Here is a 26,261-nt window from a genome sequence, read left to right as displayed (position 1 = left end):
TGTCATACTGTGAAGTCATTTATTTCGTTGATCTCTGAACTCTTGGGAACCAGAGATGTCATTGTCACTGTTGTAACACTGTCACTGTTGTCCTGAGCCAAGTCCCAAATCATGGAAGGTCTGTTGAATTTAAATTAAATTAGTTTGAATGTTCTACACAACCAGTCACTGCCAGGCATCTGTTTGAAGTCAATGACTCCGTCAACATCTAACCTGGACCACAGAGATTTTAACCTTTTCAAGAACCTTCTTAGGAACCTTCTTAGGAGTAAATACCTGCTGTGTCCCCAGGAGAGGCTGAGAGTAAATGAATAACTCCAGGTCCAGAAATCAAGGGGTCGGTCTTGGACAGCTTGTTTTGGACCCATTCATGCCGTGCTTTTCTGTTTCTGCTGAAAATGGCTCTTGATATTTAGATTCTCAGTGTATCTCCTTGGTCACTTTGTTCCATGTTTGAAATATTACCGATGTGGTTTTTTGGGTTTTTTTGTTTTTTTTTTTTGCGGTAGGCGGGCCTTCCACTGCTGTGGCCTCTCCCGTTGCGGAGCACAGGCTCCGGACGCGCAGGCTCTGTGGCCATGGCTCACGGGCCCAGCCGCCCCGTGGCACGTGGGATCTTCCCGGACCGGGGCACGAACCCGTGTCCCCTGCATCGGCAGGCGGACTCTCAACCACTGCGCCACCAGGGAAGCCCCCTACTAACCCATTTTTGAGATGAGGAAACTTAGGTTCAGGGAGAGGAAGCTACCCACGCGAGGAGGAGCCAGTAAGCAAAAGCGAAGGATTTAAATTTAGCTTTGGTGACTGCAGAGGGTGTCAGCAAAGCTAACAATTCTTTGGGAAAGCCTTTCCGGGGCTCACTGTTTTGACTCCGTGGTTATCTTGTCTGTGAGCCCATCTCCGGGTGACCGGGTGAGCTCTCTGGCTACACTTCTGTAAAACCACTCATCACGCCGCATTGTGAGCAGCTTTCATGATTCTGTTTCCCCATGAGAAACTGAACCCCCTGTTAACTGTGGGTATCCAATACTAAGTGTCTGCTTGGGATATAGTAAGTGCTCAATGTGACAGATGAGTCGAGAAGTCCCCTCTTTGTAACTGGGAAAACTGAGTGATGCTCTCTCAGAAGAAAAGCAAAGGGCAGTAGCCTCTGGAGACATCACTTGCTTTCATCCCTTGGCTTTGTAAACCTCAGTGCGCCTCCGTTTTGTTCTCTGTGAAATGTAGGTAACGTCGTGTATCTCTTTGCCTTGTTATGGTTGTTGGAAAAATTAAATATCACACTCATAAAACACTGAACACCATGCCTGATACACAGCGTGCACCACATACATGTTATCTACTACAATGACTCACCACCAATAAGTCCTTTCTCCCCATGCCCCATCACTTGAGAAATTAGAATGGGGATTTCTAGAGATTCTACTAGCTTCTTGGGCCCCCCCGCCCCACCCATCACAAAGCCCTATGTGAGAACCGGTCTCAGAAAGGGTCCATTTCTTCTTGAACAGTCTTCTTTCTGGAAACAGCTGATTTGGGGCTACTTAGAGCAATTTTTCTCAGTGCTGATGGCACGTGAGAATGTGTGCTTGGGTGAAACAGACTCTCAAAGCTAGAGCCAGGATGTACACGTTTAAAATATATATATCACCACGATGATCCTGACATGCATCCAGAAAATGATTATTCTTGAAGCTTGGTCAGCCTGCACCCACGTGGTCCGCAGTTATTGCCGCTGGGGGAGGGTACTGACTGCCGTCGCTCACAGAGTGAGGCTCACGGTCTTAATACAGTATTTGTTTAACATGAATTCAAAGTATCTTGGAGATGTTTCAGAGAATCATAGAGGTCATGATTTAAAGAAACTTAAAAAATGTCAGCTAGTCCTACGTCTTGAATTCCCTCCATGACATCTTTTGTGAGCTTCACAAACACCCTTAGTAACCTGGAACGTGACAGCCTATCCAACATTTTTTTTAAATGATTAACTTCAATAAACAAAATTACTCTGTCAAAATCTTCTAAAAGTTTCTGAATGCTTATTCTCAACTTCCGTACACATCTTCTCCCGACCAACAGCGACTAGTTCAAAGACCGGCATCCGTGCATGGACCACGTTTTGATTAGCTTTCGTGTAGTGGAGGCCGGAGCAGTGATGATGTAGAAGAGATGGGAGAATTGCCGGAGCGATGGTTGGAGTAGCGAGAAGAGATGAGATGAGGTGCGCAGTGGAGGGAATGACTTTGCTATCCGATATTTTAATCAGCAATTTAGACATAAAAATCAATGGCATGATAACTGCATTTTCAGAGGACACAAATCCAGGAGGAAAAGCCAATTTTTTTGGATGAAAGAATTAGGATCCAAGAAAGAGCCAGACAAATCAGAATGATGAATCTAATCTAATAAGACCACATTTAACATGAGTAAATATAATTCTTTGGACTAGGATCAAAAAATTCAACTGCCCTAGAGGATGAGAGAGCTTTTCATTTTCTTATCTATTTAATCATCATCTATTAATTTTTACCTTGTCTCATTCCAAAGACAGCTTGAAATAGCTTAAAAAGAAATAGATAGAGCAGCGATTCTCTAAGTGTGCTTCCCAGACCAGGAGCAGCAGCACCTGGAGATCTGTTAGAAATGCAAATTCTGGGGCTTCCCTGGTGGTGCAGTGGTTAAGGATCCACCTGCCAATGCAGGGGACACAGGTTCGAGCCCTGGTCTGGGAAGATCCCACATGCCACAGAGCAGCTAAGCCCGTGCGCCATAGCTACTGAGCCTGTGTGCCACAACTATGCAAGTCTGCACACCCTAGAGCCTGTGCTCTGCAACAAGAGAAGCTGCTGCAAAGAAAAGCCCGTGCACCACAACGAAGAGTGGCCCCTGCTTGCCGCAACTAGAGAAAGCCCACGTGCAGCAATGAAGACCTAACACAGCCAAATTAATTAATTAATTAATTTTAAAAAAAAGAAGGAAAGAAATACAAATTCTTGGACCTCCCCCATAGACCTACTTAGTCAGGAACGCAGGGATGGGGCCCAGTAATCTGTGCGTTTACAAGTACTCCTGCGAATTCTGATGCACAGTCAAGTTTGAGATTGAATCTAATGGAGTTTAAGATTTATTTTAATGGGAACTCCAAAGCATTCAGAAAGTTAAGATGAAGTTGAGTGTTAGGATAACATAGAGAATGAATGCCAGAAAGCTCTGCAGTGTGTGGGGAGGGGTGCTACAAATTTGGTTCAGAGCTTCCTAGTAGCCAATGCAAAGAAAGAAATATAATCAGTTTCTACACTGCACTGGGCCTGTAAGAGCCACACAAACAACCTTTGTGCTGAAATTTGAGGAAAAATTCCCTGTCTTCATAAAGAAGAGAATGTGTATTTTAACAAATATTGGGTTCAACAATATCCCTTCAGTAAGTAAAACAGTGGGTTACTGAAGGTTGTTTCTTTGGCCATGTATCTCCCAATTGAACCAATGATGGGGCAAGATTAGGGATTTCTATTGAGTGTGAAATCGAAATATATGATTGGGCTCTATTGAGCTACATCAGTAAAGAAGCAGTCTTCCGGAAGAGGAAGGTTTTCATCATACAGTTCTTCGTGTAATGGTCTGAGTGTTTGGATTCCTGTGGTCCATGCTGAGGATACTGATGATCTGAGGGAGGAACAAGACGGCAAGAGATCTAAAATCCTTTCCCATGAGCCACCCCTGCCTTCCTTTCACCTGGAAAATAAAAGGGGACCTTCTCCATATCTACTTGCCTCTTCTTTGCTAAATCCTTCACTGGGCCAACTTTATCTCAAGTTGGAAAATTAATAAACTATAACTGGGCTGATTCCTCTGTCATCCACTTAGTGGTGTCCTTTAAGAAATAATTTATAAGCTTTTGCACAGCAAAGGAAACCATGAACAAAACGAAAAGACAATCTACAGACTGGGAGAAAATATTTGCAAATGATGCAACCGACAAGGGATTGATTTCCAAAATATACCAACAGCTCATACGGCCCAATATCAAAAAAACAAACAACCCAATCAAAAAATGGGCAGAAGACCTAAATAGACATTTCTCCAAAGAAGACATACAGGTGACCAACAGGCACATGGAAAGATGCTCAACATCGCTTATTAGTAACAAAATGCAAATCAAACCCACAATGAGGTATCGCCTCTCACTGGTCAGAATGGCACCATTAAAAAGTTTACAAACAATAAATGCTGGTACAGAGAAAAGGGAGCCGTCCTACACTGTTGGTGGGAATGTAAATTGGGGCAGCCACTATGGATGACAGTAGGGAGGTTCCTCAAAAAACTAAAAACAGAGTTGCCATATGATCCTGCAACCCCACTCTTGGGCATATATCCAGACAAAGCTATAATTCGAGAAGATACATGAACCCCTATGTTCACAGCAGCACTGTTTACAATAGCCAAGACATGGAAGCAGCCTAAATGTCCATCAACAGATGAATGAATAAAGAAGATACATATATACATATATATGCATACACACACACATACATACAATGGAATACTACTCAGCCATAAAAAAGAATGAAATCATGCCATTTGCAGCAACATGGATGGACCTAGAGATTATCATACTAAGTGAAGTAAGTCAGTAAGAGAAAGACAAATACCATATTATATCACTTATATGTGGAATCCAAAAAAAATTGACACAACTGAACTTATTTATAAAACAGAAATAGACTCACTAACATAGAAAACAAACTTATGGTTACCAAAGGGGAAAGGGTGGTGGAGGGATAAATTTAGGAACTTAGGATTAACAAAGACACACTACTGTATATAAAATAAACAACAAGGACCCACCTATAATGGAAACGAATCTGAAAAAGAATATATATATGTATATGTATAACTGAATCACTTTACTGTCTACCTGAAACATTGTAAATCAACTATCCTTCAATAAAAAAAGAAATAAATTATGTCTTCTTTGATATTATTAGCATATCCAATGGAAATTAACAGAGCTCAAGCCAGAGCTTTGGGGACAAGAATACACAGCAGCCTACCATGGTTTATAGGTAACAGAATGACAGCCTAGTGGTCAGAAACTCAAACTTTGAAGCCATATAAAAAGGGCTTGTACCCCAGTTCTGGTACCTACAATAGGGCCTTGTACAAGGTACTATATCTTCTTTAGGCTTAACCATTCTCCTGAACAAAATGGAGATGAAAATGGTCCATACCTTAATACCCAACCTGTAGCATCATCATCAAGTAAGCAACATTTGTTGAGTCTAGTAGAACATAAAATGAAAATAGCTAGACATCTCCCATGAGACTTTACAGGGTTGACATCCATCACTTCATAGATAATAGAAAACAAAGTACAGACGCCAAGGCTAGCTTGCCTTCCTTCAGCTTCTAGATAGAATCTGAGCATCCCAAGTCAGTGTCTTTTACCAAGACCACCAAGCATCTCTTCCTCTCTACCTCAGCTTTGATTTTGATAATATTTGAAGCAGAGCCCACAGGATAAAGAACCACCAAGCAAACAGAGTGTGAGAGCTGGGGTGGGGCCGGGGGCGAGTGGGCTTCACAGACGGAGCCAAGGTCCCGCAGCGCACTGATGGCAGTGTAGGAAGTGGAACCCACGCACCCTGCATCTGTTTCCTTCCACCATTTTTCTCTTAGTCTTCTTGCCCCTGATTCTTGACATTACTGATTTTAGTCACACTGAATTTACTTGCGTTGCAGATTTCATGGTGTCACGGGGTATAAGATAAGCAAGGAGCTTGAAGATCTTGATTCAAGTCTCAGCTCTGCCATGGACTGATTGTGTTGTCTTTGGCACAGCCAGCTTTCTTATTTGAGGCTCAACATTCACATCTATCTAATGGGAATAATAATATCTGCACTTCTTGCCTTTCTAGGATTGTTACAAGGTTTAATGAGATGTGTATAAAAGCACATTATAAACTGCACTATGCTATGCAAATGAAAGAGTTATTTTTTAAAGAGACTGCTTCCAAATTTCCCTGTACCTCCCTCATTCTGTGTTTTGAGTTTTTCAGGGTCCCTTTCTCATACCTCGGCCTTCATTCCTTCAGGATGCTAAGGCTCAGTAATAACCCTTTAAGCCTATTATTTGACTAATAATTTAGTGTGGGAGGGAAATAAAACAGCCTTATTTTTATAATTATACCAATATTTGAGAGACATAGGATCACTTAGAAGACCATTACATCAAGCGCTTCGCAGCAGTATTTCTTTCTGCAATGCTCTCAAATGTTTAAGAGCCATGTAAAAATTAGGTAAGAGAGACATTTGACAATTACCCCTGATATGGGCCTGAGTCATCAGGCATAGTCATTGCTACCCCCTCAAAATTTCCAGGTGAAAAATCAAATTATCTTAGCGAATACTGGACACTATAATTATGATGATGTATGGCTTGATGTGCCCCTGTGTTTTCCTGTTGTGTTTGGAGAAAAAACGTGTTTGATAGACCCAAGTTTAAGTTCATGGGTTCACCATTCATTGTCTGTGTGGCCTTGGGCAAAGAACTTATTATCTCGAAACAATGTTGCTGGTTTTGTTTGAAAAAAGAAAAAAAATGAGGTCAGTAATGGCTGTCCAGTGGGTGATTTAGGGTTATTGATTATGGTATTTGTTTTCATTTGTATTTTGGTTTCATGAGACAGAGACCACACATATAACCTATTATGAAGACATGCGTGAAGTATCAAGGGAACTCTTGGATATCTGAGGGCAGGAGGCATGTGGGGCTGGGTTTCACCACATGTAGAGACTGAACCCTTCCATCCTTGATAACTCAGCAGTGAGGTGTGTATAACTCACCCTGGTATAGCCTGTTAGGTTGGCTCTGTGACCCAGCTCAGTTCTATTTTTTTGACATCCTTTCTGGTACTAAGTTTTTCTCCTGATGCATGTTTCCCAATTCATAGTTTTTGAGAGAACGTCCAGTTCTCAGGCCAGCTCATTTACTTTATACTGAATGGGCTCCTGCTTAGATTGTGAATGGCCACTCCTCCAACATTGGGTCCACCACTGGGTCAATCAGTGGGCAAAGAGACAAGAAGTCATAAACCTGGTCCCTTGGATGTGCCCCTTCGTCAAGGGCATGGCTGAAGTTTCCTTAGAGACGGAGTAGGGCGTCATCTGTGAGGGCTCAGTTTCTAGGCTTGGCTTCGATTCGGATCCTGACTTGGACAGTTTCTAAAGATGCGACCTTACACAAGTAACTTAATCTTGTTGAGTCTAAGTTTCCTCATCTAAAAAATGGATATGATAGTTCACACCTCGTAGGAGTGTCATTGAGTCTTAAATAACAAAAGGGAAGTGTTTAGCACGGTTTCTGCCACGAATTGAACCCTCAGTAAATGCTGGATAGGTCCGTATCAGGAGGAGGTGTGTGGGCAGGCACCATGAAACAGGTCTGATGCAACACATAAGGGTACTTCATTAACAACTGTTCACCTCCTCTGTGTGTTGAGATGAACAACAATGACCCGTCCTCTGTCCCCTGGGATACACCTCCTTCATGTTTCTGTCCTCAAGTTGGCTGGCATTCTCCACGATCCTGACAGAATCACTGCATGCCTCACTGACAAAATGGGATGCTGCAGGATTTTATAAGGTCTGTCTTAGCCCTTCTCGCTGGAATCAAGTAGCTGGCTCCCGTTTACAATCACTGGGCCCACTTCACGCTGGATGGAGATTGAAGGCCGCCGTATGGAGCAGCGTAGAAAGCATCTAGGATGCAGCCTTCTCCAGGGGCTGGAGCGTTTACGGCACTGTCCAGTCATTTCTTCTGGCATTCTTCCATCAGGGTCTTGGGAAATCCTAAGTTTTCACACAGAGGATATAACACAGTGAGCTGAAACATGCGTGAAATGAGATGGGGTGTTTGACTTGGGACGTAGAAATTCCTTTTATTGTTATACAGCGATGCTTTATTTATTTGATTGTGTCGGAAAATGGACTATTTCACAGAAGTGAAGCTTACAGATACCTGAAGTTTTCCCACTTCAGCTCTGAAACTATTTGTAACTCTTGTTTAATGGGAATCTTCCTAAAATGTATCTCACACGTCAGCCTTCTTCTTAACAGAAGATGCAGATATTATTATTGAGTACTTACTATGTACTTGGCACCATTCTTAATGCTTAACTCTTATTAACAACCCTGTGGCATGGGTGCTACCATAGCCCCCATTTCACAGACAAGGAAATTGAGGCTTAGAGAAGTTGAGTAACTGAGCCAAGGTTACACAAGGAGAAGTCATGGAATTGAGATTTGTGCCCAGATCTCCCCGAGCTCTTAAAAAACTGGCCACATTATTGGAGAATATTTTGGTTAATAAATGACCCTAAGAACTATTAACCATCAAAGCAGGACCTTTGGAAGTCTACACATACATTTCAGGAATGTGTCCAAGACGCTGAGCATCCCTTGGCCGCTTTTTAAAAGGAGTTAGGGGACTTCCCTGGTGGCGCAGTGGTTAAGAATCCACCTGCTAATGCAGGGGAAACCGGTTCGAGCCCTGGTCCGGGAAGATCCGACGTGCCACGGAGCAACTAAGCCCGCGAGCCACAACTACTGAAGCCCGCACGCCTAGAGCCTGTGCTCCGCAACAAGAGAAGCCACCGCAATGAGAAGCCCGCGCAAGACAATGAAGAATAGCCCCTGCTCGCCGCAACTAGAGAAAGCCTGCACGCAGCAAGGAAGACCCAACGCAGCCAAAAATAAATAAAATAAATACATTTTTTAAAAAAGGAGTTAGTACTCAAACTGGTAGCACATTTTTTGGGATATTCATGAATATTCCTTCATTCAGTGGATGTTGCGTGAGTTCCTACTGTGTTGCTGTGGGCATAATGTATGCCAGGTGTTCTGGAAGCAAAGAAATACGAGGCATGCAGCTGCCTTCAGAAAAGGCGCATGTTAGAGATACTTCAGTGGGGCAATATGTGCATCTTGCCTCATTTGTGTCCAGAAAAACCTAAAAAAGGGATGATTCTTGAACCCATCTTTCAAGGAAGTCATCCTCCTTGCCCTTACCCATTCCTTATGGGTGAGACTGATGAGTAGAGACCAGGGGATGTAGGTAGAGTTAGATGCTTCCTTGGCTCCAAAGAGGCCAAGGAAGAAATGGGCCACCTATGTTTAAGAAAGAGTTCGCGTCTTACTTGAAAAGGAAGCTGTGGCCGGACGCTAACGGGCCTTGGGCCAAACCGAGGAGTTTGGTTTCTATAACCCGTGTCTTTCCTAGATGGCAGCTTATGAAAACAGGCAGTACATTAGAACCACAGCTGGTGGGAAAAAATACATGTTGAGTGAGATATGTGTTCCCACTTGATTAGTTCACGGGTGTTAGACGCAATTCCCAGTTGCAGCTCTTGAAAAAAATCCAACAGTTCAGAGCATTGGTAGCATCATTAGAATCAAGTATGTGGTTTTCCAAGGCAATGACTTTGATATATTTTAATGATAACTTTCTTATTTCAAAAGTAATATGTTTGTAGAAAATACCTAATGACTTCTCTCAGCCAGAGGTAACTAAAGTTTTTGAAATGAACCCTCCAGTCTTCCCATCCCCATTGGTCCCTCACTTTGACCTATATTCTTCGAGTCACCCTCCTGCAGCTGGACCCAATGTGGTCTCTTAATGGCTCATAGTCACCATTATGGGTACCGTTTATGGCTCGGCGCTCATGTAAGTCGATGGGATGGTTGAGGTGTGACGGTTGTTTTGAGACCTTTTAGGTTAGGTCTTTTTTCTCTTTGTTTTTCACACAATGGCGGATGGCCATTGTGTCTGGCTGCTTTCCATGTGTCTTCTTATAACCTCTTCCTAGTATATTTTTTACCCTTGATTAGCTGCTAGAACAGCTAATGACCAGGCTGGTTAACACATACTTTTAAAATAAGAGTAAGGAGGCTCTGAGTGGGAGCAAAGGGACTCTCTTTTGAATTAGAGCGTGAACTCTGCAACTGCCATTTGAAGGGCTGGGAAAGCATTAGTTGTCTAGAAAGATCTCTGCTTTACTTTACTGGTGACATCTAGCTAAGTAACATTACTATTAGGCATGTTTCATCAGAAAATTTAAAAAGAAAGGAGAGAGGAATTGGGGAGCGGGCGAAGGGAGGGAATGGGAAGGAAAGAAAACTCAAGCCAGTGCTTTCTTTCGGATCTCATTGTGAATTTCTTTTTTCATGTTTGCTGTTCACAGTGGTTTAAACTTCATTGACTTGATGGTGCGACAAGGGAATATCGACAACCCTCCCAAGACCCCCCTGGTGCCAGGATTTGAATGTTCTGGGATTGTTGAAGCTCTGGGAGACAGCGTTAAAGGATTCGAGGTAATGTTTTGACTTCTGACTGAAAGGATGATATCTATCTGGAATCCATTAAGATAATAAAAGAGTATGCAAGATATGTTTGAAATAATCTATAACGTGTCTTATTGTTATTGTCTCATTATTTGGGTTTATTAACAGTGGTTGTAAATGATAGGACTTTCCAAACGTCTCATACCTTTCCCATGTACCGTCTTGTTGTTCCTGGCAACGGTCTGGTGAAGGGGCCAGGGGAAACCTTAGCATCCCCTTTATTCATTTTACACAGTTATTAATAAGATTAAAATTAATACAGCTATGAATTTGGCCTTGTATTAACTAAGTGTACATCCCTCCTCTCTCTATCCGTGGCTCTCATTTCCCCATCACTTCAGGCTCAAAAGTCAACTACAAAACGCAAAAGTTGGGGAGAAGTAGCCTCTGTATTTTATAATTGGGTTCCTTTAAATATCTACTTAGCTGATGCATCTAAGCGATCATTTATAAATCGTTATTTCAGACACTGGGAAAGTGGCATTTTTGGATGAGGATTTTAAAGCCGAAGGGGAGAGGTGACTGACAGTGAGACAGGATCGGCTATGGGCTGGTGGCCTGGGGAGTAGGGCAAGGGATAAAAAGGGTTATTATATTATTCTGACTACTTTTGTACATGTTCAAAATTCCGCATAATAAAATTTTTTTTTATCGCTGAAAAGATGTATGACCCTTCCTACCATTATCATGCAAATCAAGTAGGATCTTGTCTATAAAAACTGAAAAACTATGGGCAAATCAATTGCACAAAATTGCGGTAGTTTGGAGCAAGAAAAAACAGTGGAAATCAGGCATAAGAGCTCTCGCTCGACTTTAAATGCTTCCCACGGAGAGATGAAGGGACCTCACAGTTGAGAATCTACCATAACTAGAAACATGGGGAAGTTACTGTTTTTCAGCCTGCAAGGTAAATATTGTTAGATGAAGTTCAGAAGGGTTCAGTAATTTCCATGTGGTCAGAAAGATAATAAGTAGTAGCTGCAGCTGGATTCAAATCACCAGAGCCTCTTTACTCTTCCTGCAGTCCCACGCTCTTTCCCTCTGTTCTCCACCTGCAACCACTGCGACAGTTAACACAGGGAGAGAAGCGCTATAAAAGGCAAAGCCAGAATGCGCCCTTGGAATTGATTCTGAGGCTGCTCAGCTCTCGGTGCCTCGGAGCCTCAACATACTGTGAAAATATCAATATGCTCCCGATTCATTACGATGAACGTCTGGAAATCTCATCCCGCTCATCCGTCTTTTTGCCGGTGGTTTCCAGATAACGTGGCAGAAAAACGTTGAGAGAGCAGTAGATGCGCTTTTTCTTTTCTTTCCTATGACTTTACATTTTCTGTCCCCAGGTAAGCAATCTAACCTCACGTGGCAGCACCATCTCTCCCTGAAAGTGCTGCACGTGAGCGCTATGGTCTGCTCTTCGCCCCTCCACGTGGTCCCAAAGGAACAGCTCATACCGTTTGCGCTATTCATCGTGAGCACTGGATAAATAACCCATCATTTTAGACTGTAACAGCAGATAAGGATGTTGTTGGCCTTAGTGTAGAGGGAGGAATCACTGTGCTTGATTACTTGTATTGTTTCCCTTATATGTGATCTTTCTTCTGCTAGTTAGCCCTGACTTGCTATTGTCAAACCGATCCATCACCCCCTCCACCCTCCTCCAGTACGTTCAGCTGCACAAACAAACAAAAGCAGCCACCTACAGCTGTCCAGTCAGGGTGTGATTTGGGAGAAAACCAATACTAACAGGCCCTCTGTAATTCTGACTTAAAATTTTCAATCATGTTGGAGATGGGATTCCACACGGCAACACACTGAGTAGCTCTTGGCTTGATGGATTGCAAGGGAGCCTTGAAAAGTTGTTGCCAGAGGCTCAGCACTAAAGGAATCATTTGGGCTCAGTCGCCCAGGACTAATTTCGTTTATTTTAAACAGAATCAAGTAATGAGGTGAATCAGATGTTTAAAAAAAAAAAAAAAGGTTCCCCACCGCTGGACTCTGAGACTGGGGCTGCTGATCTGATGGCTGGTCCTCTTTTTGCCATTTTGATAGTGAAACAAGAAGTCTGGAGCAGTCAACCCTGCTGGGATGGCTACGACCATCACTGCCAAGGTGGTCTGGGCTGGCTATGACCATCACCGTCAAGGTGGTCTGTGACAGCACAACCATCGCTGTCAAGGTGGTGGAAACACTCTTTTCATAGACTCTGTTGACACTGGAGGCCATCAGCTGCTCTGTGGTGTTATGGATCTTTGGGTTTGCATGATTCTGTGCAAAGTAGGATGCCAGTGTTAGACCCTAGAGATCCTCTGGTCCAAGCCAGGGCATCTGAGATGATATTCCTGACATCATCATTTGGTTTTTAACGCTTAGACAGCTGTTCCTCTGCTTCATGAAACTCAGTGGGTTGATATTTAGATTTTTATCATTCAACTGTGAAATCCACGAGATCAGGAACCAATCTGTTCTTTTTAAGAGTTAGCATTAATTGTTCTCTCCTCGTTTTACATGCACAGTGCCAAGTGGATTGCATGCATATTATGTCATTTAATCTCCATAAGGACCTGTTCCTAATATTATACCCATTTAAAAGCTGAGAAAACTGAGACTTAAAGAGTTAGACTAATATTCCCAGACTTGGTAGCTTCCCCTGTTGTACATCCTTATATAAATTTATTTCTTCTTTGTAGCACTTAGGTGTAATGAATTAACTATTTGTATCTGGAGTCAGCCTACCTAGATTCACATCCCAGTGCAGCTACTCTTTGGCTACATGACTTTGGGCATGTGCTTTAATCTCTCTTTGCCTCAGTTTAAATGTCTGTAAAGCCTATGATCATTCGTCTGTAATATGGCGCTGTAACAAAACCCATCTCATAGGAGGTTTTTGTTGTTGTTTTTGAGCAGGGGTGAAAGAGAAATCCTGAACTAGAAAGAAAATAAAACAGTCGAGTCAATCATAAAAATATATATACACTAAAACACACACATATGAAAGCCGTTAATTTACTGAGAAATCACTATGACCACAGCAATCTGAATATTGCATTTAAAAGTTACAGTATAAGCAACTAACATCAAATAGCAGAATGGTTCAATTGAACTAGCACTTGGCAGCTCGTGTAAGCCATCAGTGATAGTTTACTTTGTATTTACCTTTAATAATGATACGCTATGAAAAAAACTTAGCATATGATTATAACTACTTTAAAGGGAAGACTGCTTTTTTCTTTTTTTTGAATGGTGTCTGGCTATGTAAACCACTGATAAAAAAACCCCACAGTATTCAGCCCTGCGTCATCTAATCATGAGGTAAAGCATGTGACAGCCTTAGGACAATGTCTGCCATATAATACGTGTGCAATAAACGTTAGTTGTTGTTCCTCACGCCCGATGGCATTTTCACTGTAAGCCTGGCTGCTCTTGTTCAATCTCTTGCACTTAGATTTACATGGCTCCTCTGATGGACCACGTTTCACAACCGATGTAATCGGTAATCCATTGATGCAAATACCACAGTGAACTAACCTGGCAAGGAATCTATATGGGGTGGGAGAGAATAGCTGAGAGTAGATTTGACTCCTAGCCCCTTTGACCTTCCCAGTTCCCAAACAGGGAGATTAGATGAGAGGTTAAATCAGTAATATGACCTTCCAACACTAACATTCCACGGCATGTGATGTGATGCACGTCGTATCGACATATTTATGCTCCAGAAGAGGGGTAGAGTCCCTGGCTTCCATGGCCCCTGGGAAGCTTGCACAGATGGACTTCAAGAGCATCCACAGGGACTTCCCTGGTGGTCCAGTGGTTAAGAATCCACCTTCCCAGGCAGGGGACACCGGTTCGATCCCTGGTCGGGGAACTAAGATTACACGTGCCACGGGGCAACTAAGCCCACGTGCGGCAACTACTGAGCCTGTGCACTCTGGAGCCCACTCGCCACAACTAGAGAGAAGGCTGTGTGCCACAACTAGAGAGAAGCCCACGTGCCACAATGAAGAGCTCGCGTGCTGCAATGAAAGATCCTGCCTGCCGCAACTAAGACTTGACACAGCCAATAAATAAATAAATAAATCCTAAAAATTGTTTCTCGTTAAAAAAAAAAAAGCGTCCACAAATGCCTTGAAAGGCAGGTGAGGTGAAGGTGTGCATATTTGAGGGTTTGGGGTTTCTTTTTTTACTGGGAAGGACTCTTTAGTTTTCGTCAGATTCTTAAGAATATTTGAGAAATCTCTCAGAAAAGATTAAGAAACCTCCACTAACTCTGTGCTTCCCTATTCCCAGATCGGGGACCGTGTCATGGCATTTGTCAATTACAATGCCTGGGCAGAGGTGGTCTGCACACCAGTGGAATTCGTCTACAAGGTCCCAGATGACATGAGCTTCTCCGAGGCCGCTGCGTTCCCTGTGAACTTTGTCACGGCCTACATGATGCTCTTTGAAGTTGCCAACCTGCGAGAAGGGATGTCTGTGCTCGTGCACTCTGCTGGCGGTGGCGTGGTAAGTGGGCTGCTTGTGAGGCCTCCTCCCCAGGGTCAGGATGGAGGAAGTGCAGTGACGCCCAGCTGATGATGAGATTCCTGTGTGAGCTGTGTCCATTCGTAGGGATGAGCGCTATGGTTCTGGTGAAGCTCACATGGATGGTGGAATTTGTACAGAGGATTGCGTGTGGGGTAGGGTGAGCCTCAGGGATGGTTTCCCTGGAGTCTGGAAAGGTCTCCAAGATGGCGTGTTAGGACTCAGTGTGTCTCAGAGATGGATTCTGTAGAGAAGCACTCTCATTCTTGGTATCTCAGTGAGCTGTTACGTCAATCATCGCGAGCCGCTTCGTAAGTCGTGTACTACTAACATCAGCTGCAACACCAAAACGGAGGATGACTTACTTTTCCAATAAGTTGCCACGAATTCGTGACGCTTCCCATAGTAATGGCGCCCTTATTCATTTGTGTTCTGATATATTTTCTTGAGTGGGAGAGAGGTAGACAGAGATTGTCCTAGCACAACAGGAATTACACTTTAACCTAAGTCTACCCATGAGAGTGGCTGCCTACGTGAATGTCATCTGTAAGGTGTGTTTTTGACAAGGGGGGAAATAATGGAAATTAAAATCGCTGCTCTGGAGCTAAGGGATGGCATAGGTTTCTTCCATGGTTTGGATGGGTCTCGGTACCAGTCACTCCATATGTATTGCACAGCTGTCCCGTGGCAAGCACTGTGTTCCCATCGTGGTCTACTGGGGTTGGAGGAGAACTCTTTGAGAGTAGGAGACATTACTCATTAATTCAACAATTATGTATCAAATACATACTATGTCTTGGACTTTATGGGAATAGAGATTAAAAAGAGAAGGTCCAGATACACCATCCAGTATCTGTGTGAGAGGTTCTTGGTGTTGGGGATTCTGTGGTTTGATGAACTCAGAGATGAACTCTTAGGTTAGGTGTATCTTGATGTTTTCACTGGAGGTTCTACTAACATTGATTTTTTTTTTTTTTAATCTTGGCTTTCTACAACTACCAAAACCCTACATAGTGTTAAGCACATTTCCGGTTTTCCTTTCCAAGAAGACAAGCTCACATACAAAAATGTGAAGGCAGAGACGTGACACTTTAGGAATGCTTTAAGAGGAGTCCCGTCAATCACTTTAGCAAATTTGCCAATGTCTTTTGACCATGAGTAAAGATACAATAAGAGTTAAAATATCCCTCAGAAAAGAAATGGATTTTGGTGCCACTGAATCTGTTAACAGCAAGCAAGCCATTTAGAAAGCTGGCATTTATGAGCTCGGTGCGCTCAGCATACAAAGCATGAGAGACCTGTTTTCATATTACCAACATAAGCGCCAGGCTTTACGATGGGGCTGGACTCAGTTCTGCTGAGAGTCCATGTTGAAACATTGGCACTGATGATGTTTCGTTTCATGTTTTGATTTTGTTTGCTTGTTTGAGTTTGTTCTTGGAACCAAGAGAAATGTATCAGGGACATGGGTCTCACAGAAGAGAAAAAAAGTCTTGGAAAATAACAAAAGTTCTTATCATGCCTTGTTCTAAGCTCACAGACGGTACAACAGCAAGAAATAAAACGTGAAACAGATGAAGGAACTGGGGAGAAGGGACAGTGAGGGTAGGTAACTAAGCTGCCGCATGTAATGCGGGCTTTGGTGCGCTAAAGCTTTGTTGAAGGCTCTTGCTTCCCAATAGTGAGTTGTGCAAAGAGAAAAATGACCAGTCACGTGCACTAATGTTCATCTGATGGAAATAAACCAGTTATTAGGAAAACCATAACTAGTACTGGGTTTTAAGACTGGGGGAATCTTTCTCTGTGGTTTCTCATAAGAAATCTATGCTGACAAGCAATGAACATCCATCAACAAAACGGTTATAATAAATGCAATGTCTGTGATGCTTTTCCTTATGGTGTGCTTGTAACGTAGTCCAATAGCACCGAAGTAATGCAACATTTAGCAAAAGCAAATACCCTAGGCCAAGAAGGATGTGGTCTGGCTTAATCCATGGACAGTTGAAGGGTGTGGTTGGACTGCCCAGCTTTCAGGTGGGTGGGTCTCCTTAAATAACATTTTTCCAACCAAGATTTGCTAAGTGGTTTTGCGCACAGAGTTCAAGGTTTCCCTGAGAGGAAAGTTTTTTGGCCAAGTGCATAACCACATACGTGAATGCTTAAGCAAGCTGAGGTGGAATTGACACTGTCTTACAAAACCCAACAAGTTCTAAAGGGAGCCCAGACCATTTCACCACCCCACGGTGGAAAGACCAGCGAGTCACCCCAGGGCAGAACTAGACTCCTCCCAAGAAGACAGCCAGCCACAGCTCTCATGATGGGGGGAGCTCCCTGGGGAGTACTTTTTATGCATTATCTGTGATACCCTGGAGAGGTGTGGAGCTGCTTCCCATCACTGTTGGGTAGGTCTGGCGTGGTTGCTGTGGTAGGCAGGATGATTCCCTTCCCCCCCCACCCCACACCCCAGATATCTATGTCCTAATCCCTTACATGGCAAAAGGAATTGTGCAGATGTGATTAAGGAAAGGACCTTGAGATGGAGAGACTATCCTGGATTATCCAGGTGGGTCCGACGTACCCATAAGGGTCCTAAAAGATGGAAGAGGGAGGGAGGAGAGTCAGAAAGAGATTCAGAGATGTTACCCTGCTGGCTTTGATGATGGAGGAAGAGACCGTAAGCCAAGACATGTGGGCAGTCTCTACATGCTGCAAGAGATAAGGAAAGGGATTCTCCCCTGGAGCTTCCAGAAGGAACGCAGCCCTGCTAAAACCTTGATTGTAGCCGAGTGAAACCCACTTTGGGGAATTCCCTGGCGGTCCCGTGGTTAGGACTCTGCGATTCCACTGCAGGGGGCCTGGGTTCTATCCCTGGTCAGGGAACTAAGATTCCACAAGCCACGCAGCGTGGCCAGAAAACAAAAAAACAAAAAACCATTTTGGACTTCTGATCTCCAGAACTGTAATATAATACATCTGTATATAATGTAATACAGATTACATTCTTACTTATCCTATTACAGTAAACTCTAATAGAATAAATTGGTTTTGTTTATTTGCTTTTAGCCATGGACTTGGTGGTAATTTGTTGCAGCAGCAATAGAAAACGAATACAGCCACTTTCTCTGGGCTGCCTCCCTTCCCAGTGTGGAAAGCCCCCAGAGGCCTGAAGAAAACACAAGTAACAAGTAACAGAACTAGGATTCACACCCTAATCTGGCTGATTCTAAAATCTATTCTCTTTCCACTTGACAACCCAATCATTCATTCCTTCACTTATTCATTCATTCAACATATATTTGTTCATCTTCTACCTTCGTGCCAACTAGAGACATTTCAAAGAGCCAAAGACTATGGCCTGGGTACATGTTTCCTAATTTGATGATGATGACAAAGAAAGTTCAACCTAATTAGGATAAAGTTTCCTAAACTGAGTTCATATAAAGTGTGCAGTTGTAATGGCACCAAGACTTCTGTCTGATTTTTATCAAAGGCTGTGATGGGATATTTGCAGATAGGAAGTGAGAAATGCCACCCTAAACTGTAATATGGAAGGAAACTTTAATATATTATAGGAAAATAATTCAATCCAGAGCCAGTCACTTTCTCATTGGAACTGCCCAAGTGTCAACACTGCTCTGTCACATCTCTGAAGACATTGTTGATTTCCTCTGACAGTAGCACGGCCAGATGGTGTAAGACAATAACGCCACTAATGAAATCTTTAGAACCTGGTTGAAGATTCCTCACAATCTCATAAAGGAAAAGTAAGAAAATACATAAGCAAGTGGGGCTCTTGTCAGGAACTCCCTTAGAGGGTTTTGCTGCCAATCCCATTAACAAGCTGCCATGGCCTTGAGCATCTTAACTGGGGGTGTGCTCCATTTCTGGAGAATAACCTTACTGTTACTGTGTGGATATTTGCATCCATGTCTGACATCTGATGCTTTCCGGGCTTTCAGAGCCCTTTGACCTTTTTCATCATCTCATCTGAACAGAGAGAACAGAGATGGGCCGCAGATCTTGGAAAGGAAAGCAGAATTTAACTTTCTGACAGAGTTAAATGGCTACTACTCAATTACTAAATTCTATTCATTATGGATGCGGCATTTCCCAGTGTCATTCAGATCACTTCCAAGGAGCTACCAGAGAGGGAGGGCCAGAATCTACAGGGGCGCATCATGAGCCCCGCCCCCCCGACCCTATATAAGGGCTCATGCGTTGGGGGTCCTTCCTGAATGGCTTAACCATACACCATTCTAACACGAACCTGGGAAAGCATGGGGTGGGCAGGAATCCTTAGTGTGGTGGAGGAATGGGACATATTGGAGAGTCACTCCATGTCAGCAGAAAAGACACAGCCATCTGCAAGATCACTACAGGAGAACAGTTTGTTGAAAACAAAACCATTGCTGATCATGAACAGCACCAACATCTACCCAGCTACAAGTCAGCGACCCCCAAATCATGGTTAAGTCTTCTCCAGGTGCCTCACGTTTGAAATCCTGTGATTCATTCCTGCCACATCATAAATGCAGTAAACGTTTGTGAATCAAAAGCTGTTGCAAGCCATTTTTTTATGTTCTAGAAAAGCTATTTTTTGAGCTAAGGAGGGCCCCATCATTGAGTTAATCTCAGAAAAAAACTCCTTCCTAGGGATCTTGTGAATTTCAGTCTCGTAAGCAATCTTTGGCGGTCTAGCTCATGCCATCCCGCGTTCTGAATATTCTTCTGAGTTTTCTGTCTGCATCCAGTTGCATTATTAATTGAACGTGGCCTCCTTTTCATGGCCCTGTGGCTGTCTCACCACCCCCCATCATCCCATGGTACAGCTACGCTCAGTCTGTACCCTTCAGCACTCCAACTAGAGGGCGCATGCATGAGATCTCAGAGCTGGAAGGAGACAAAGACACCAAGTTTTGTTGCACACTAGCTGTTGAAAACGTTATTCATCTAGCCCTCATAACAACCCTTCCCGTGGGAGAGTACGTGGCAGTGAAGAGTTCAGATCACGAGCTCTAGAGCCAGACTCCCTGGGCTTAATCCCAGCTCCATCTTCCCAAGCCCTCTAAGGCTCTATTTCCTCACTTGTAAAGTGGAGTGACATCAGGGCTAGCCTCAGGTGGCACTCGTGTACTTGGAGCAGTGCTTGCACGTGATAAACACCCAGCGAAAATGAGCTATCGTAATTTCCCAGATTCAGAATTTCAGTGTTGTTCCCAAGGCTGCAACGTCCATTAGGAGAAAAGCTCAAATGTGAACTTAAAATCCAGGGCCAGGAACTCCCAATCCAGTGCTCTTGAGACTAGCCCACAGCAGTGGCCTCGGAATCGTCTGCACCTCCTCTCCTGTCTTCTGCCTGCCCCACCCTGTGCCCTGGACAAGAGAGTCTTCACTATAGCAAGACCTCCTGGTCCCCAGGGGCCTGCAACGCTAGGAAACAGAACCTCTGAAAATTTAAAGAGGACAAAGTGCCTCTGTCATATCCTTCCTGAATAATCCAAGAGACGAGGATTAACTGCCTCTCGGCATCAGCAGGAAGGGCTGTGGCCTGGGGGCTCCCTGGGAAGGTTAAGACCCTTATTCCATAACTGTTCACCTCAGGTAACAGGTCCTCACCCTCCTAAATGTCAAAGATGCTGCAGAGACGTGTCATGGACCAAGGCCCCACCTCCCTGCTTCCAGAAATCTCTGATGCTGGCCAGTGCATGACTCCTCACAAGTCAGCAATATGCCTTAGGTTAAGAAAGAATATATCTAAAAACATTTCTTCCAAGCTAGGTTGGTCTATGTCCGCAAAAGCCTCACGTGATCTTTATTCTAGTTGCTTTTAACTCCTTGACAGTAAGTCATGACTGAGCCAAAGAAACTGTCTTTATTACAGATATTATAAAGGTTAAATTAGGCCTCTGAGACAGGATTCATTCGCTCAGTATTTGTTGAACGTATGTATCAGCTCATGAGGGAATAAAAGCTAAAATAGATGGAGTCCAGTAATTTCCATACACTGTCTGTGAGGTAGATACTACTACATCCCCATTTCAACAGAGGAAACTGAGACACAGAGAGGTTAAGTTACTTGCTTCAGGTCACACAACCATGGAGAGGATGAACTGGCATGTGAACTTGGGTCTCTTTGAATACGGAGGCTACGTTTTTAAGTACTGGGAGGCCGTGCTCAGAGAAATCGTGCTTCTGCTTAGAATGGAGTGGCATGGATTCCATGCTGTGGGTTTTGTTGGTGAGCTTCCTTCCCGAGGAGCTGAGGACAACCTGGGGTTACTCAGGAGAGCTATCTTCAGGAGGAGGGGAGCATCTTCTGTTGACAAGACCATCCTTTCAAAGAATCAGGCAGATTTAGTGCTGAAGCTGCCCTTGACGTTAACTGTCCAGCTGGAAATAAGCCCTAGGTTGCCATGTCCACGAAGGCGGGGATGGTGCGATCTCTTCATCCCTGTATCCTGAGCACAGAGCCCACTGCCCAGCACACTGGGGTTACCTGATAAATATTTGTAGAGGAAATGGAGGAAGAAAGGGGCCAAAAGGCAGCATTCAAGTTAATTATGAAGACAGTGTAGAACTTAAGGACCCGATTCCAAAGTCAGAGCTGGTTTTCATCCTAGCTTCTCTATTTGCCAGGTGAGGGACCTTGAACAAGCACTTTAACTTCATTGGATCTTGTTTCTTCATCTGTTAAAAATGGGTATAATACCTATCTCAGTTTTTGTATGGTGTTTTAAAAGATGATTATGGGGGCTTCCCTGGTGGCGCAGTGGTTAAGAATCTGCCTGCCAACGCAGGGCAGGGGACACGGGTTCGAGCTCTGGTCCGGGAAGGTCCCACATGCCACGGAACAACTGAGCCCGTGTGCCATACAACTACTGAGCCTGTGCTCTAGAGCCCGCGAGCCACAACTACTGAGCCCACGTGCCACAGCTACTGAGCACGCGCGCCTAGAGCCCATGCTCCGCAACAGGAGAAGCCACCGCAATGAGCCCACGCACCGCAACTAGAGAAAGCCCGCGCGCAGCAATGAAGGCCCAATGCAGCCAAAAATAAATAAATTAATTAATTTAAAAAGAAAGAGGATTATGGAATGGCCTTTGCAAGCTAGCTGGCATAGAGGAAACTCAAGTGTCAGCTGCTGTTATTACTATTACTATTATCATCATATTATTATCTATCTGGTTAGAAAATATTACTCACTGCCACTCTGGCACTTATAGCCAGAAGCAAGAGAGCAGCAAATAGGACAGTCAGTTGGCGGCTGGTTGTTGGAACTTGGAGCAAGGGGCAGATAAAGCCGACCTCAGCATCCTTTGTTTATCTTCCCTGACAGGAGGCTGCACAATGGTCTCATGAATTAGTGGGGTTGTCACATAAGCCCCTTTTCAAACATCACTTCCCTAAAACACCTAAGACATAATTAGACTTTAAGAAGATTTACCTCTGTAGTTCCAGGCCTTGGACATGTGCCAAGAACTCCAAATACAGACTAGACTTTGCTGAGTTTATATAACCCCAGGGACCCGCCCACTTCCCCAGCAACACACCCAAAAGGCCACAGTTGCTTTTCAGAATATTACTGCCCATATTAGGATGAAAACAAATCAATTCAGCTGGGAAAGAATGAGATGTGTAGCAACAAGCAGCCTCGTCTGTTCTCATGGGTACCCACCAGGCTATCAGCCATGGTCCTGGGTACTCCACCCACCCCGGCCAGCCACTGGTCCCTCTGATGGTGTCCATCCTGCAGCTCACAGCTCACTCCATGAGAAACTCAACAGAATCCCCACTCCTCCCCTGTTCAAAACGTGTTCAGGCTTCTCAGCGGTATGACCTGATATACAGATGAACATTCAACCCCACCTCTCCTCATGCAACCTGCAGTCCTCCTCCCACTCCGCCTCCCCATTCTTCCCACCCACCCCCACCAAGCTTGGTCATTATTCCCCTCCCTCCCCACCCCCAGCCCCTGTCTCTGTCTCTCATCTCTCTTTGCTTGGCTCTCTTTCTATCTCTTTGTCTATCTTTCTGTCCGTTTCTCGGACTGTATCTCTATCTCTTGCTCCTTTCTTTCTCTTCCTCTGTACCTTTCTCTTCTTCCCTCTCTCTTCTTTCTCTCCTTCCTCCCTTGCTTTTATCTTTTTTCTCTTTCCTTCCGTCCTTCCTTCTTCCTTCCTTCCTTTCTCTTGTTCTCTCTCTCCCCCCTTCGCCCTCCCTCCCTTCCTTCCTTCCTTCCTTCCTTCCTCCTTCCTTTCTTCCTCCCTCCCTCCCTCCCTCCTCTCTCTCTTTCTTTCTTCATCTATCTAGTATGAGCCCTGAGGATAACTGCGTTAGTCTCTGGGTATATAAGAATGAGCACCATAAGCCTGATCCCACCATCCTGAAGCCTGCAGTCTTGTGACTATAATACATATTTACCAGGGACACATGAATCATCGATGACAGTGGTGATAGGTACTAAGGGGGGAGGAGATGGTGCTGTGACTGTAGCACAAGGGACCTAAGCACCTGGTCTAGGGAATCAGAGATGACTGTATGAGGAACTAAACTTAGAACTGGTATTTAAGGATGAGGAGGTGGAAAGAGTGAAGGGAGGAGGGAAGGAGTTTATGAGAATGGGCAATAATGTGGATCTGGGTCCATTCAAGAAACTGACCAGAGTGTGGCAAGAGAGGAGAAGAATAGAGACAAAAGGGGACAGTGAGGGAGTGGCAGATGAATAACCACATAGCAGCCATGTTGGCAATTTTATCCTTATCCTTATTCTAAAAGCCATGCGGAAATATAAGAGGGTTTTGAGCAGAGATTTAACTCATGGTTGACATTTTTATAAGATCCTGTGTTGCTGAAGGGTGAATAGATTGGAGCAGGTCAGTGTGGAAGCTGGGTGATTGAGGGATGGCTATGTTCTTCAACTTCTCTCATTAGAGCAAATACAGTCCTGGATGCCTGATATTCAGGCATCCAGGACTCTATCCTTTGGTCTGACAGCATCACAGTGCAACCCTGGATAAGCCCTTTCCCATCTTGTGCCTTAGGTTTTTCTGTAAAACAAGGTAGACCAGATGTTTCTTCTGTAAAATGATATAGAGCCAATGGTTTCCAAGGCCCTGTCCACCTTCCTTGGTGATCCTGTGCTTTCTTGTGATGCTGCCAGTCTTTACCTCCTAGATGAAAACCTCCTTACCTATCACTCTCCTCACCTGCACCAACTCCCCCCACCATGATCCCCTTCTTTAAATTTTTAGAGTCAAGAGAGATAGTTAACCGTTGTGAAGCATTCAGTCTTTGGAACAGACTTCCTGAGTTTGCATCCTGATTTCTCTGGCTTATTACTCAGCTGTGCTTTCGTTTCCTCATGTATAGTTATTATACTTATCTCATAGTATTAGGAGGCTTGAATGAATCAATACGTGTAAAACATTTAAACAGTGCCTGAACCTAGTAAGCACTCAAAAAAATGTGACCTAAAAAACTCGTGGATGCTGTGATGTGCCATCTAGTGCGCCCTTCAGGACTGAGGTACTCATTTCCCCGAGATGGCAGGAGCACCGGCTACTGATGACTCATGGCTGTAACCCTCCCCAGTAATAGTCCTCAGCGGAAGGGAGCAGCCTTGCTCAAGGTTTCTGCCCCTTGCTGGGGCAGCCCCCATCGAATCACTGTTGAATGCACGGCTACAGAAGCCCAGTCCCCTTGCCTCAACAGAGATAGCTCTGAAGGGCTAGCCCATCTTTGGAGCTCCTTATGGGACCGATTAGAGCATCTCTTGCAGCTGCACCACAGCTCTACCTCTCTGTCTGCCCAGCTCTGCTTCCCTCACTGCTCTGCAGATGCTGTTCCTGGGAGTACTTCCCAATAAACATTCTGCATGCAGGTCTCCACTCAGAGTCCTTTTCCAGAGAACCTGGCCTACGACAATTATTGTGATGACCATTACGATTACCGTCACCATATCTGTAGCCCATGCAAACCTGCTTGCCTACCTGGTCCATTGGTCGAATTTCCAATGACGGCCATCATTTAGACCTTGCTTCCCAGCCCTATGCTTAGTTCTGGAAGCTTATCTTCTTTTTTCTGAGAATCATTCCTGTTGTCTAGAAGTCTGCTGAGTGCCCAGAGGAAGCTAATTAGTGCTAATGGGTTGAATAAGTGTGTGGACGAGGGAGCTGGTGAATACTTGCTTTTTCCTAAACCGTTTGGGCTCCACTTGATTAATAAACCCAGGATATATGCCAGACAAAACATTGGAATAACTTCACAATATGGCCCTGAGCTGGGTAAACTGGGCCCTGGGCTTGAGTCTCCTATGGTGGGGTTTGCTTTCAGTATCAAGAAGAGAGAAATAAAGCTATTCTGGGCTCAGCTTAAAGAAGAGGAGCTCAAATAAAAGATTAAAGGTGTATTTCTCTTTATTTCGACAAGCTACTAAACCCTCAGGACCTTGGTTTCCTCATCTTCATAATGAGGATGAAAGTGTTGATATGAATAGTCAGTGAGTTAATTCATATGGAACTGTGGTTTTCCTTGGGTCCCACGCCAGACCTACTATGGAATCAGAAACTCTGGGATGGAAGCCAACAATCTGTGTTTTAACAAGTCCACCAGGAAACTGCAATGCGTGGTCAAGTTTGAGAAGCAGTGAGGCAGAGATCTTCCAGCAGAGCCTGACACTCAGAAGCTCACGAGGAATTAGACACCATTGTCATTTGTGTGGCAGAGCTCTGTAATGGGCGATGCACAGGAAATGTCACGCATTAAAGGATGTATTAGTATTCATTTCTACCTTCTGTGTGAGTATACGTTAGTTTAGGTTTATTAGGGCACAGAGGCTTAGATTCCTTGAAATCCGAGCTTCAGCAATTTACTGGATGATCTTAACCAAGGTGCTTCATCTAAGTCTCAATTTCCTTGTGTATAAAATTCACATCAGAACGAATGCTTTGTTAATGGTTTGAGATAATGGTTAACTTTTAAATCCACATAGCTCACTCCAGGTTTGCGACTGCTCCAGGTCTGAGACTGCTCCTAAGCTTGCTGTGTAGGTAATGAGATAACAGAATCCTTAACACAATGCCAGCTCCAAGTGACGGCACAGTAAATGGTGCCTGCGATCCTGTGCAAATCATGCCCTACCTCAGAGAGAAGAAGTAATGGAATAATTATCCTGCACGCATTTTTGTGTTTGCTAATAAAAGCAGATGTGCAACCCAGCTTATTGTATGAGAAGGAGGGAGTTCCTCATAAAATGGTACCCATCTGTGTCACAGGGGAATGAATGGTTGTTTTCAAAATCTCACAGCTGTGAACTCTTCCACTTTTGAGCTTTTCTCATGCCC

The 26,261-nt window shown here is 44.1% G+C and overlaps 1 protein-coding gene and 1 non-coding gene across 2 annotated transcripts in view; one reads left to right on the top strand and one right to left on the bottom strand.

The window, feature by feature from the left end:
* VAT1L (vesicle amine transport 1 like) overlaps window positions 1–26,261 on the top strand; it is a 146,201-nt gene that overhangs the window by 13,653 nt on the left and 106,287 nt on the right. Inside the window, exons 2-3 of the mRNA XM_033845121.2 lie at window positions 10,239–10,368; window positions 14,686–14,901. Coding sequence (XP_033701012.1) covers window positions 10,239–10,368; window positions 14,686–14,901 — 346 coding nt within the window. The remainder of the gene's footprint in view (window positions 1–10,238; window positions 10,369–14,685; window positions 14,902–26,261) is intronic.
* Window positions 13,543–13,694, bottom strand: LOC117309348 (small nucleolar RNA SNORA15). Its single transcript, XR_004523633.1, has one exon. It is a non-coding gene; the product is annotated as a small nucleolar RNA SNORA15 (small nucleolar RNA).

This window comes from Tursiops truncatus, chromosome 19, assembly GCF_011762595.2.
Source record: "Tursiops truncatus isolate mTurTru1 chromosome 19, mTurTru1.mat.Y, whole genome shotgun sequence".
NCBI classification, from domain to species: domain Eukaryota; kingdom Metazoa; phylum Chordata; class Mammalia; order Artiodactyla; family Delphinidae; genus Tursiops; species Tursiops truncatus.
Note: the sequence above shows the minus strand (reverse complement) of the source record. Positions and strands in the feature narration are given on the sequence as shown.